Source organism: Nuphar pumila, chromosome 3, assembly GCF_984573655.1.
Source record: "Nuphar pumila chromosome 3, dmNupPumi1.hap1.1, whole genome shotgun sequence".
Lineage (NCBI taxonomy): Eukaryota > Viridiplantae > Streptophyta > Magnoliopsida > Nymphaeales > Nymphaeaceae > Nuphar > Nuphar pumila.
The window spans coordinates 113,536,934-113,551,861 of record NC_143251.1 but is presented as its reverse complement, the minus strand read 5'-3'; the positions used below and the strand labels follow the sequence as shown (position 1 = coordinate 113,551,861).

Genomic DNA, 14,928 nt, shown 5'->3' with positions numbered 1-14,928 from the left:
AGAAGACGCTCTCGAATGAATCTCACTTGGTCTGCCATTCACTGAACCATCTCGGGCCCTAACAAACTCCTTTCTCTGACCTCATCCCAATACAAGAGAGTTCGGCATCATCGATCATACAATGCCTCAAATGGAGCCATGTCTATACTTGCTTGAAAGTTGTTGTTGTAGGCAAACTCCATTAATGGTAAAATATCATTCCACGAGTTACTATACTCCAAACTACATGCCCTGAGCATGTCCTCTAGGGTCTGAATGGTTCGCTCTGAATGACCATCAGACTGGGGGTGAAAAGCTGTACTCATTTTTAATTGTGTCCCCATTGCTTCTTGAAAACTTTACCAAAATCATGATGTGAATTTCAAGTCTCTATCTGAAATAATTGAATCTGGTACTCCATGGAGTCTCACAATCTCTCTGATAAACAATTGAGCCAATTGGTTACAAGATTGAGTTGTCTTACAAGTCAAAAAGTGAGCTGACTTAGTTAGCCTGTCGACAATCACCCACACTGAATCTATCTCATTCTTCGTCTTTGGAAGCCCTGAAATGAAGTCCATTGAGATATCTGCCCATTTCCACTCGGGTATGGAAAGTGGTTGCAAAAGACCACCTGGTCTTTGGTGCTCAATCTTCACCTGCTGACATACTAGACATTTGCTAACAAACTCAGCAATGTCTCTCTTCATACCACTTCACCAAAACGTATCTTTCAGATCTCGATACATTTTAGTGCTACCGGGATGGATGGCATATTTAGAATGTTGTGCATCTTCCAACAATTGATTTTTGAGTTGATCGTTCTTAAGAATGCACACTCTCTGACGAAATCTAAGAAGTCCTTGATCATCAATTTTGAATTCTGATTCTTCATTTTCTGAAATCTTCTTTCTTATCTGGATTAATTCTGGTTTTAAGGGTTGTTTTTTCTTAATTTGATCCCACAATTATGTCTTCAATGTGGTTTGCACGAATAATAACAGACCTATTAAGCATTGAGCTTCTACCTTTTGATGAGCCACCGAGGAAAATAACTCTCAATCTGCGAGTCTAGCTAGTGCTTTTATCTTTCTGCTAAGAGCATCAACGACTACATTCGCCTTTCCGGGATGATATTTTAGCTCAAAGTCATAATCTTTCATAAATTTCAACAATCTTCTTTGCCTCAAGTTCAAATCTTTCTGAGAAAACAAATACTTAAGGCTTTGATGGTCGGTAAAGACCTCAAATTGTTCGCCATAGAGATAGTGCATTCATATCTTAAGGGCAAATACCACTGCTGCTAGCTCCAGATCATACGTCGGATAGTTGACTTCATGAGTTTTAAGCTGACGAGATGCATAAGCTATCACTTTTTCGTGTTGCATCAGAACACAACCCAATCCTTTGTGAGAGTCATCGCTATAAATAGTGAAACCTCCAGATCCAGAAGGTAAGACCAACACTGGAGCAGTGGTTAAACGTTTCTTTATCTCCTGAAAGCTCTGCTCACATTTATCATTCCACTCAAACTTTACGTCTTTCTTTGTGAGCTTGGTCATAGGAGCCGCCAACAAGGAAAATTCTTCTACGAATCGTCGGTAGTACCCAGCTAATCCCAAGAAGCTGTGAATCTCGGTAGGATTCTTGGGTCTAGACCAATTGGTGACCGCTTCAATCTTTATAGGGTCTACCATAATCCTGTCTTTAGAAACAATATGTCCAAGAAAAGACACTTGTTCTAACCAAAAAGCACACTTAGAGAATTTGGCATAGAGCTGATGTTCTCTAAGTGTCTGCAGAACTATCCTCAGATGCTCTTCATGTTGTTCCTTCGAAGTAGAGTATATGAGGATGTCATCGACAAAAACCACCATGAACTTATCCAAATAGGGTCTGAAGACTCTATTCATCATATCCATGCAAGCAGCTGGTGTGTTAGTTAGACCAAAAGGCATGACCATAAATTCATAATGGCCATATCTTGATCTGAATGTTGTCTTAACTACATCTTCTTTCTTGATCCTCAGTTGATGATAACCTGATCTCAAATCCAACTTTGAGAAGCATGCCGCTCCTTGCAGTTGATAGAAAAAATCATCAATTATAGGCAATGGGTATTTATTCTTTATGGTTACTGCATTCAATTGACGATAGTCTATACACATGCACAAAGATTCGTCTTTCTTTTTAACGAATAGGATCGGAGCACCCTAAGGAGATACTGATGGACAAATAAAACATTTCTCTAATAATTCTTGCAGCAACTCCTTGAGTTCTGCAGGTCTCATCCGATAGGGAGCCTTCGAAATGGGTGTTGTTCTCGAAACTAGATCGATTTGAAATTCAATCTCACGATCAGGAGGGAGACCTGGTAGATCTTCTGGAAAAACATCATCATATTCACGAACTATGTCTACATCTGATATTGTGAGGTCTTCTTTCTCTTCAGTTTTCATGTAAGTCAGGAATCTCATGCATCCCTTTTCAATATATATATTGGCCTTTAAACAAGATATCATAGCCGGCTTGGGTAGTTTCCTAACACCCTGATACGTGAAAGTGGAAGTATGGGGTATTTGAAAGCTGACACACTTTCTTCTATAATCGATAGTGGCATGATGGTCCGACAACTAATCCATGCCCAGAACAACATCTAGATCTTTGAAGTCGAGTTCTAATAAGTTCATAGGCAACTCATAATCTTTTGTTTTTACTACGCAATTAGAATACACAGTATCTACAATGGTGGTTGCTCCTATAGGTCTCTCTATTAAGTAAGAAACACTCAATCGAGAAGGTGCCACTAGCAACCGTTTTCCAAAAGCTGAAGAAGTGAAACTATGTGTGGCTCCTGAGTCGAATAATACACGAGCAAGAACACCAGAAATGAGAAGTATACCTTCAACCACTTCAGAGTTGGCAAGAGCTTCTTGAAGAGCAGTCGCATAGGCGCGGCTTGGTACTGCTGGCTTCGGCTTTGGTGGGGCGTTGTTTCTTTGATCAGGTTGTGAGCAATCATTGGCATAATGACCCATCTGCTGGCAGTTGAAGCATTTCACGTTTCTCAAGTCACATTTACTCTCGTGCCTCTTGAGACCACAAGTCTTACAAGCGTTATCCGACTGGACCGGCTTCTGGAACCTTTGTCGCTTGGCTTGTTGATTGCCTGCATACTTGACTTGCTTACCCTGGTTCTGACCTGGGTTTTGTCCTCCGAAATGCCTCTTGTTGTCTCGCTGGAATCTTCCTTTATAATGAAACTTCCTCCGAGAGGATTCTACCATATTGCCACTGTTGTGCTGGGTCTTTTCTTCTGTCTTGGCTTTTTCTTTCGCTTGAGGCTTTTCTGTTGTCCACATCTCCCAAAACTCATACATAGAGGCATAGTCTACGAGTCGCCTGCATTTCTTTATTTGTTGTGGCCCGACCAACCTCAAAATTGTGGGCCTCAAACCCCTCTCGAACCTCCTCCACTTCTCTTTCTCATTTGCCACTAAGGACTTGGCAAAACAGGAGAGAGAGAGTTGAAACGAGCGGTATATTGAGCGACTGTCATGTCACCCTGCTTTAATTTTCTAAATTCTTCTTTCTTTTCTACCCTCTGACATTTTGGAAAGAATTGCCTATAAAATCTTCTCACGAATATGGACCAAGGCAAGTATGTATCCGGCTCCAAGGTATCTCTGATGGATCTCCACCAGTGCTCTGCATCGCTGGTCAGATTGGATACAACTATCCATACCCTTTGATCCTCTGGACATTAGATGACGTCCAATGCCTTCTCAACTTGCATTAACCAATTTTCTGCCATGACCCCATCAGGATTGCCATCGAAGAGTGGAGGTTGCATGTTCTTGAACCTCTCTGCCCATGAGGTGATACCAGAAATCACCGTCTGAGGTTGACTTTGTTGGGCTCGGGTCGTTTGCAGAAGCTCATACAATATGCAGTTGGTAGTGTATTCTGGCGGTATCCTCGTACTTTGACTCATTGGGGATTCAGGTGGAATCTCCATACTTTCTTCTCTACCTTCTCGGGGAGTATATCTCTCTGGTGTGTGAGTTGTCGCGTGGCTTCCCTGAACTTGTGCTCCTTCCATAGTAGGGGATGATGAGGGTGCCCTTCGCGACGGTCCGCCAATGATTTTCCTTTCCCGCCTAGCTGCTACCGTGTCCTTTGAAAGATAAGATGTTCCTCTGCGAGTGACCATTTGTAATGCAGAAAAATTATCACTTAACATCACATGGTTCATTGGATTCGTACAAGATTTTATCGCATCTCACGCAATATATATAAAATTATTCATTTTATTTCATTCAAAAAGTCTCATACACGCACAAGAAACATTATTAGCAAGCAAAAATAAAGAACAATGCAATTCAAATAATGCGACTCTACTAAGCAAACTAGTTAATCCTAATCACTCTTCAATCCATCTGAAGCAGGGCCTGTTCCTTGTACTCCCTTGAGTCTGAGTCTCAGAAGGAGCGTTCAAGTCGTACTGAGGCAAAGCAGGAGTGTAAGTTGGTGAGGAAGATGTGTGGGTAGGTGTGGCAGGAGTGTATGAGTGTATATAGGTGAGGCAGGATCATCAATCGGGTCTTCATTCTCGCCTTCCTCTTCCAAACTTCCCGAAATTGCTCGTCCTTGCCCAAACTCTAGATCGCTTCGGTTGGCTTCCACTGCCCGTCGAGCTGCTTCGGCTGCCTGGAATGCAGCTCTCCGAGTTTCTTCAGACAGAAACTCTTGGAATGGAGGTGGAATCCTCTGGTTTCCCCCACTCATGGCACTACAAGAAAATTGTTAATTAGCGACGGAAATTTGCGACAGATTTTTTCTGTCGCAAATTAGCGACAAATTAGCTAGAGAAAACTTTCTTCATGAATCTGTCGCTAATTAGCGACGGATTAGCGATGAAAGTTGCTTCATTGCTAATCTATCGCTAATTAGCGATAGATTAACGACAATAGTTTTTCGTCGCTAATTCTCAATACAAGAAAACCATTTTAGCGAGGGATTTAGCGAGGGAATTTTTTCGTCGCTAATCTGTCTCTAATTAGCGACGAATTAGCGATGGAAAAATTCCCTCGCTAAATCCCTCGCTAATTTTCGATTTAAACCGAGCGCGAAATTTTCCCTCTCTCCCCGTTTGAAATTTAAATCGACCGCGCACAATTTAAACCGCTCTCTCCCCGTCGAAGAGCACGCTGGAGAGCATGACGGCGATGAGGTAGTTTCATGGAGGACGACAACGCTGGCGGACAACGACGCTGGAGGACGGCGACGACAGAGGATGGCGACGACTTTAGAGGATGCAGTTTCATGGAGGACGACGACGACGGAGGACGACGACGACGGAGGACGGCGACGACGGAGGATGGCGACGATGGAGGACGACGACGACGGAGGACGACGATGACTTCGGAGGACGCAGTTTCACGGAGGACGGCAACGCCAAAGGACGGCGACGACGACGCCAGAGGACGGCGACGACGGAGGACGGCGACGATGGAGGACGGCGACGACTTCGGAAGATGTGGTTTCACGGAGGATGGCGACGAGGCTGAGCGATTGCTGGAGGACGGCAATGCCGATTCACGGAGGACGGCAATGCCGGAGAGCACCGGTTCATGGAGGATGGTACAAGTCCGGCGATGAGGCAGAGCGATCGTTCTGTGCAATGCCTGTCGGGTGCGATATAAGTCCGGCTTATTGCTGCCGGAATACCGCCCGACAGGGATCAATTTTTTTTTACTTTTTTTTTAAAATTTAGCGACAGATTAGCGACGGATAATGTTTGTCTCTAATCTATCGCAAATTTGCGACGAAATTAACGGCAGATAAGTTTTCGTCAATTAGTGAGCAAAAATTCGCGATGGCCTCTATCCATCGCTAATCTGTCGCTAAACAGTTTAGTGACGGATTAGCGATGGATAGAGGCCAATTAGCGACGAAAAAATTCCCTCGCTAAAATGGTTTTCTTGTATTGAGAATTAGCGACGAAAAATTGTTGTCGTTAATCTATCGCTAATTAGCGACAGATTAGCGATAAAGCAACTTTCATCGCTAATCTGTCGCTAATTTGGGACAGAAAAAATCCTTTGCAAATTTCTGTCGCTAATTAACAATTTTCTTGTAGTGACATATCTAGCTCGGGACATATGTCGTCCCCGTGCGTTGGCCATACGAGACCCTTCCCGAGGCACAAAGTTTGTGTTTGGAGATGCTCTTCTCCCAATTCCTCCTCGAGCCGCCATCTGATTTTTCCCCATCCACCCACGTGCAGACCTCGCTCTCTAACAATTGCACTGGTGATTCCTCCTTTCATAGGGTGGAGGATGTTGCCCCTGGGTAGTGTAGGGGTAGTTCTGATGGTAAGAATCTCGATCTCCGATTATGATGTAGATCGGAGGAGACTGTGGTGTCAACTCTCTAACCACTTGAGTCATGCTTGTGATGACTCCGGTAACCATTGTCATTGCGGTGAAGAATTCCTTTCTCCCTACCATGGGAGGCTCAGCAGAGTCTTGAGCTTGTGGGACTGCATTGTTTCTTTGTTCATTAGTCATTCCTAATCACACAATATTCTAATCACTAATATATCTTATTCGAGCAGAGACTTACATCTTGTCATTGAATCTTGTTATGAATGATGAACCCTTTTTCTGTGTAAACCTGGCTTTGATACCACTTTGTAACACCCCGATCTGGGACCTCAGGAGTCCGAGTTCAGTTGGTATTACTTCCCAGAGGGAAGAGTGTAAAGCTTACACAGAGAAAACGTGGCTAAAAAAAACTTTTCATTTTATTTCCATAATCAACTTTTTCTTACAATGTTCATCATTCATAGCAGAATAAACGCAATTACATTTATTCAATAACAAACAACGTAAAAATGTTGATTTACATCTAAGATTACTTATAATATCCCTTACCTTAAGTGCGCACACTGTACTTTCACCAAAAGTGAGTCTCAAGATGCTCTAACAGTAGGATCTGATCATTAAAGCAACATATTTGAATTAATTCACAAAACCTATTACCAAATCACCAAAATACCCCTCCCGAATCTTACTCAAGAACCTTAATTTCTGCATCACTGTTTTTACTGAACCCATTATACTAGTAGATTCCTCTCTACAATACGAGTCCAACGCACCAAACCTCACTCGATTCCGAGTTCAGAGTGCAAAGATATGTCCATTTTACTGAAATGGATCTCAAGTATCCAAATGGATATCTTGGTACATTTCGGATTTCGAGACAACTTGAGACTATCTCATGATCCAATCCGAATCTAAATTCTGATCTGAATTCAAACCCTAACTGCTTGGATCTAGATCCAACACTTATCCTAATCCAAAACTGCTTGACTGGATCCAGGATATTCTAATTGGATCCAAAATAGCTTGACTGGATCCAGAACATGATCCATACCCTCTTACTGGATTCAATACAGTCAGACTGGATCCCGAATTGTCTGACTGAATCCAAAATAGTCTGATTTAGACCCAGTTCTGAAATGGATCCAAGATTGATTCAATCAGATCCAAAACAGACAGTCTGGATTCAGAACAGGTCCAGATCCAACTGGATCCAAGCTAAGAACCCAGATCCAGTTAGATCGAACCGGTTTGGCCTGACTCGGGTTCATCCAAACCGGTTCAGTTCAGACCTGATTCGGTCTGAACCGATTCTATTGGGACTGGTTCCATCCGAACCGGTTTGGTCTGAACCGGTTCGACCCGAACCGGTTCACCCAAACAACAAAAATTATTTTATTTATTATATTTTTTTTCAACCTGTCTCAGTTCGGTCTGGATGCGACCCGGTTCGGTCTGGGTCGCACCAAGGCCGAACCAACCCCCTCTGATTTTTTTTTTTTTTTGCTCGGTCTGGGCGCAACCCATACCGGTGGGCTCGGTCTGGGTCGCACCCAGACCGACCCGGTTCGGTCCGGGTGCCCGGACCGAACTGGACCCTAATAAGAAAGAGCGGAAGGGGTTGTGCCCCTTCCGATCCTAGGTGCAGGGGGTCGGCCCCTGCCGACCCTCTCTCTGCTCCCATCCAGGCTTGGGCCGACCTCCGGGTCGGCCATTGGTGTCGGCCGGCCATCGAAGTCGGCCGGTCATCGGGGCCGGCCGACCCCCCTCTGTCTCTCTCTCTCTCTGTCGTAAATTTTTTTTTTTTCGTTTCCTACAACTCGCCGGCAACAATGGTTGCCGGCCCCTCCCCCTTTGTGCTCGGATCAGAAAAAAAAAACGAAGAAGAAGAGGAGGAGGGTGGAGTCTTACCTCGCCGCCGTCACCGGTAAGCGTCTCTCTCTCTCTCTCTCTCTCTCTCTCTCTCTCTCTCTCTCTCTATATATATATATATATATATATATATATATATGCAGGGTGCGGAAGGAGGACCTGTGTGAGGGTTTTTATAACCCTCACGCAAGGTGAGGGGCTGAGGATAAACCTCGCCCCCCTCCCGCGGATTTCGGGGGTGAGGTTTATCCTCACCCCTTCTCGAACCCTCGAAACAGTTTTTCCCCAACTCGGAAACTGTTTTGATTTATTTTTTTATTTTTGTTTATTTTTTTAACGCTTATCCCCTCCGGCGACTTTCCTGGAGGGGGGTTTTACTCTTATGAATGTAATCTCTCTATATATTAGTGTGAAGATTGCTGAAATAAATAAGAGAGAATTTATATTCGTGGACATAGGTCGGACGTTAACTTTTGTGGTGTTCGTGTTCATTTGATCATGCATTATTTCTTTCACAGCCGACCCTCAATCTCAACTTCCTGAAGGAAGGTTCTACCATTTTCAATGACAACTGAAATAATTGGTGATGGCGAAAAGTTGAGGGGGATCTCAATACGTATCCGAGCATACGCCATACAGTCAAGGTTACGAGTTTGCAGATCAACATCAAGGAGAGAACCCTTGAAGAAACGAGGGACACCATCATAAAATTTGAGATTCCAAATTCTGCAGGGAGGCCAATCCAAAAAGGAACTCGAGTTGAGAGATAAGTTTTAAGATCCATACCGTGAAACCAGCGATCAATTATCAGTGTGCAACCCGCAACTTTCCAATTGCCTTGATGCATGACAGTCTGCATGTCTGATTCCTTTGAAACTCTAATGAAAAAGAGTTCGTTGGGAAGGGAGGAAAAACGTATTTCCTTGATAGACGGCCAAAAAGAATGTAACTTGTCAAAAAATAAACTAAAACTCCAATCGCTTGGTAGATAAACCAGCAAAAAGCCCAGCTGGAAGCATAAATTTTAACGGCAACGCCATATCCTGGTAAGTGGTGGCAGGGACAGAAAGCTGGCCGTCACCTCCATCATTGATAACAGAAAGAGGTTCATTAGATTCAGGATGAGGGATGGAGCCCTCTTCCACAATATCAGCCCATTGTTTAGACGAAGAGGGTATAGAAAGGTTAGTGTGAGAAGAGACAGTAGGTTCCTGATCCATTTCTCCCACCATTTCAAGCTTTTAACTCTAACCCTCGGTTCTCTCTTTCAGCGAGCTTTATGAGAAGACGTATGTTGAAGAATGACACAAAATAACGTGTCACGTGTCACGTGTCCTTTTACGTAGTCCTTGTTAACATAGCCCTTCACAAATACATGGGGTACCAGGGTTCTAGTGCACTAGCTTACACTCTCAAATGGCACAAAAAATGCTGTTGATGACTTTCCTGATTGCCACTTAAACTACTAACGCCCCACGCCCCACATCCATATTTGAGATCACATTGAGGACTTGCCCATGTCCCCCCCATGGAAGGTTAATGGGCTAGTCAATCGGACCATTATAATTTGCTCAAGCCTTGTGAAATGGTAGCCTATCTGGTTGCAAACAAACAGCAAACACAATCTGGACAAACTCAGGCCACTGGGCGCAGCACCATGCCCCTTGTGACTACAACAGTTGTCCAGGTCTCATGGAAACATAAGCCTGAGTTGTTTATTTATGAAAATCTGCAGCAGTGGCCAGCAAGAGATGAGTGTCATGCCTTGGTGGCCACCGCCCACAGCAACTTGGTAAAACCAGCCCTAGGTCATTGCATCTGGGATGGCATTGTTGGATGCCGGCTTGATTGAAGGGATGCTGAAAATATGCTATCCAGAAATGAATTTCTATGTTAGCTAAGGGGGTAGATCTGTTCTCTAAGTATGCCACCTTCAGTGATTCTCTTTGTTACCAGTAACCACCAGCCTTCCAAGCACTCGATGTGAATTCCACACACACATGCACAGATTGTACTAACTAAACTGTTCATTAAAACAGCATATTGCTGTCTAGTTCTTTGTTGATAGGCACAAAATATTAGCAGCTGGGCAACATCGGTTTCACTTTTTTCTTTTTCTTAGATGGAAGATAACATAGAGTTATATGAAAGTACCAAATACAACTGTGCGGAATCAGATTAATGTTTTTCCTAACTGGGGTACAGAGAAGGTATATCCATTATCCACCAGCATTTACTATACAGAGGTCTGCCAACAAAACCATCAAATTGAGCCTCTTAAGCTACTAACATTGATATCAACAACAAAAGCATTGAGGCAAAGCAGGCAGAAGAGAGATCCAGGAATTTCGGTCAATACCATGGTTGAAATCAACATGGGAATAGGATCGGAGATGCATTTCTCTGAAACTTGCCACCAGGAAAATCCAGCTTGCTGATCTTCTCTGCACACCAATGCAACTGTTCTTCATCGATCCTTGTCATTCTCAGCACTCTAGACACCACCCTAGCATCGATAAGGCCAAGTAGTAGCTCTACCTCTTCAGGTGATACAGGCCAGGATTTCTTTTTCCACCCTTTCTTCTTTCTGAAGAGCTCCTTCAATTTCAGCTTCTTCTGGAATTTATAAAGGCAAATGATTTTATGAATTACCAAACAAGCAACAAGTATGACATCTGATTCTATCAATACTTCACAACAACAACAAAAAAAAAGACAAAAGAGCAACCATGAAAAGAGATTTTCTTTTGTATTTTACTTCAAAATTCAAATACATAACTAAATCATAATACCTCAAGAAAAAAAATAATTTCCACATAGACAAGTTTACACAGGGATCAACCAACTTCGGTTGCAAGAAATCGGAACAAACAGCAATCAAAGACTTTACATAAAGCCAGCTACTGATGGTGGCACAAGGTCAGAACACAAGAATAGACATGTCAATGAAAAGGAACATGGCAGAATCTAGTACCTTGTCAAGATCAGTTTTTGTTCGTTGCAAGAGACCAGAAAGTTGGTTGTGGCCTCCAAAAACATTTACAACACCGACTGCTTTTTTCTTATCCATCTTTAGAAATTGGCAAAATAACAGGATACAATCTTCAAATATCTTGAGGAGCTCAGATGCGGAGGTGGATGAGTCTGAATCTGACTCTTCACTTGTTTCCTTCTGGTCCACACCTTGATATATTCAAGAAGCAACCTTTTTACAATGAAAATAAAAGAGAAATATGACACAACATGCAACAGAAAACCTCTTATCTGTTTGAAGAATTGCCAAATCCAAAATGTGGTTCTTCAATCAAAAGATCTGTGTGGATATCCAAAAATCACAAAGATAATATATGACAAGTAATAAATAAAACATGCCAATAGAAAGGTGCACGTATTGCAATTCATACTTTTAGATAAGGTGTCACATCTTTTCTACCATGAATATAAAATAACTTTTCAAACACGCAAAAAAAAAGGATTCATTTAGGTAGAAGGAACTTAAACTATTTTTATCTAGCCCAGTTTATTAAAGTTTTTTTTAAGGAAAGTTTATTAAAATAATCCATTTTAAATTTCTTAATTATCGAGCATCATATGCAAGTCCTCCTGTATCTTAAAATTCACTAATAATATAAAGATAGATAGCTTGCTGTACCAAAGGAGCAGCAATTACCTTGGAAACTCGGGACTTGAAGCAACTTTGGCATGGAAACTCTAGCCCGGGCATAAATCTCCAGTCTATGACCAGGTTCGAAAGGCTCATTCTCCATGAATCTCTGTAACATAACTTGAAATTGCTGAAACTGCTGCGCCACACAGCCATAACATGGAAGAGCTTGGAGTTCTGTTGACATTATCTTCTCTCTGAATCGTTTGTATTGGCAGTGGAGAGCTTCCCATGTCAAGCATACCTGAGCAACATATGCAGTTTCAAGATCTTGATATGGATCATGATAGCGCTCTTGCAAATGCTCAGCATCATCCTGAAATTTTGATTTCTTTAGAGACAAACAACCAAGAGTTGATGCAGATCTTTGGGCTTTTCTCGAAGGAATTGGAGAACCTAAAGCCAAGGACGACATCAAAATTATTGGTTCCATTGTGAAAAAATATTATAAGCAAGAGTAACTTTCAAAAGAAACAAAGCTAAGGATAAATGGACTATAGGGAAAAAAAATTCATTTCACTTTATTTGCAAATTTCAAACAAATTAGTTTTCTAGCATTCCTTTTATTAAGGCCCCTTTTAGTCGCATCATTCCTTTTCTGCTTGAGTAAATTCATAACTTCATAGACAATAGAGATATATTCATCCTCATTAAAAAGTACATCTAGCAACAGGATAATAACTGGCTGATTTTTTTTCCAACAAGAAGAGAGAGAGAGAGAGAGAGACCATGGAAAGCAAAGGCTATGCTGAACCCAAGTCTGCCACAGCAGGGAAGAGGCCTTGCACAAGCAGAGATATGCCCAAAGCGGTGATCCAAAGTCAAGAATATTAACCATAAACTGGTTTGGATTACGATACTTCAGTGCAAAAAAATTTACAAGAAGATACAGCAAATCAAACACAGGGGAATACCTCAGCTTCAGGCCAGTTAGCAACTTTAATAAGAGAAAAGAAAAGAAATAATGAATTGTGAAATAGAAATTTATACAAATGCATGACACTTATAATGCATCCTTGTGCATGATGTGGAAAAGGAACAAAGAAATATCTCCTAAAACTAAATGAAAATTCAACAAACTCCTAACCAAATAAAAACCATGCTTCCAATTCTATAGAAACACCAAATTCTGAGAAAATCAGAACAATGGAGTGTCAATAAACAGTATTTTTTCGCATAACATAGCGTGTCAATAAACAATATTGCCCTAGAAAATTGGTGGAATTCAGTACCTGCTCCAGGCATCTGTTCAGCAGTCATCCTGTCAAAAAAGAACATCTTCTGGCTGTATTGATTGTATACATTCTCAAATCCACAACTAGAGTTACTATCTTCAGCATCAGCTTCTGAGTCCCTCCACTCGCTGGAGCTTGTCTCCTCCATATACGCATCCTCCTCAGGTATCAACACCATGAAACGGTTCTTCCTCAATTCTCTTATCTGCCTCTTCACTTCGCCGGTTATGAAATCATCATCGTCATCCTCGATGTCCACAGGTTTATCAACACTACCGGTTATCGACGCAGCCTGCAATTCTTCCTTCCCATTAGCTGCTTCACTGGATACCTGAGTCAAATCTGGTTCTTTCTCCCCACTTTTCTTGTGGGCCTTCCGAAAGATCTTCCCATTAAAGAAATTCATTGCTACGCCTCTGAAATCCTACTCCGTTTAGCAATCTTTTGACAGCTCCAAATTGTATTTTTGATTGAAATGCCGGATTCCCAGCAATCAAAAGAAAACTCTAACGGGATTCAGATGAGCAACTGCGGCCATGAAATCAATCATTCAAGAATCGAACAAATGATCTAATTTCCACGCCAAATCCAGCACAATGCTTGATGTGTATAAGGAAAACCAGCCACGCAAAAGCTAATAAAAGTTTAAATTCCCTCGACACCGCTCTGGATCGGGACTTGCATTGCAAGTTAAAACCATAGCAAACACTACAGTTTTCTGATCTTCTCGCCCTCTCTCAACTAAAAAACTCAGAAATTCTCTTCTTTGAAACAAATGAGCAACTCTAATCCCCAGTCTCCGCGGTCGAAAAGGACCTCCCAAATCCTGAACTAAACGCAGATCATCATCATCATCATCGAAGCTCAGCCTTTTAACTAAAACCCTAGCAAAACCCTCCTCTGCAACAGATCCACACCCGATAACAGTTCCCTCAGAAAATCCTCAAAGTTTCAGTCTTTCACCAATACCCCGGGAGGTAAAAAACGCTGAGAAGAGACTGAACCTGTTGCAAAGTTACACTTCCAAAAACCTACAACCCATCTTGCCATTGCATCTCCCTCACCTCTTTAAACACTTCCCAGCCATTGCTTCTTCACACTAAAACCTCAAAAGATCACAAAAGGCAAAACACGCACACACAAGAGAAAAGGAATCTCTCAAAAGCTTTAAAAGAGAGAGAGAAAGAAAAAAAAAACTATGAATCTCACCAACTACAGAATCCCAACATTCCTCTCAGACCTCATGAAAAAGAACACCTCAAAAAAATACCAAGACCCACACTAAAACTCCAGAGAGAGAGAGAGAGAAGCACACTGTTTGAAAACCCTAAAAGCTCCTGGTCCACCAAAAAAAAACAGAAACCCAAACTCCCCGAGGGATCAGACTCAGAGGGGGACCCCAGAAGCTTCTATAAGAAGCAAGGGGATTTGGGGGTAGTAGAGGCTATTGGGGTTTATCATTAGACTTAGAAGGAGCTGCTGATGCACAGGAATGGTGGAGAGAGAGAGAGAGTTTCTCCACTTCCATTTTTTGGGGAGGGGCATATTGGGGATTTAGGAAAGACAAAAAAGAGAGGGCATTTCTCAGCTGCACGGAGCCCCAGAGGGAGTGCGGGGACGATGGGGAACATTGAACACGGCGCTGTCCGTTGATCCAGAGAGAGAGAGAGAGCGGGAAAAATTCTGTTGGACGAAATTTCTTTTCAGCCCCTAGCCGTTGAAAATAATACCGTGAACACCCCTCCTCACCTCGCAATTCCAATACGAACCCTCTGTGCCCAAAAGTATGGGT

General features: G+C 42.4%; 1 protein-coding gene across 1 annotated transcript; it reads right to left on the bottom strand.

Annotated features, from left to right (window-relative positions):
* Positions 1–10,449: 10,449 nt before the first annotated feature.
* On the bottom strand, positions 10,450–13,542 carry LOC149843348 (uncharacterized). Its single transcript, XM_090000894.1, has 4 exons — positions 13,134–13,542; positions 11,908–12,297; positions 11,212–11,420; positions 10,450–10,853 (listed from the first exon to the last, which is right to left on the bottom strand). Exons 1-4 carry the CDS (start codon positions 13,540–13,542, stop codon positions 10,608–10,610), a joined length of 1,254 nt encoding a protein of 417 aa, XP_089857020.1. The 3' UTR covers positions 10,450–10,607.
* Between the last annotated feature and the right edge of the window lie 1,386 nt (positions 13,543–14,928).

Coding starts and splice junctions, on each gene's coding strand:
- LOC149843348 (XM_090000894.1), bottom strand. CDS start 13,542: ATGAATTTCTTTAATGGGAAGATCTTTCGGAAGGCCCACAAGAAAAGT. Junction 11,421..11,907: donor TCAAGTCCCGAGTTTCCAAG/GTAATTGCTGCT, acceptor GAATATATCAAG/GTGTGGACCAGAAGGAAACA. Junction 10,854..11,211: donor CAAAAACTGATCTTGACAAG/GTACTAGATTCT, acceptor TATAAATTCCAG/AAGAAGCTGAAATTGAAGGA.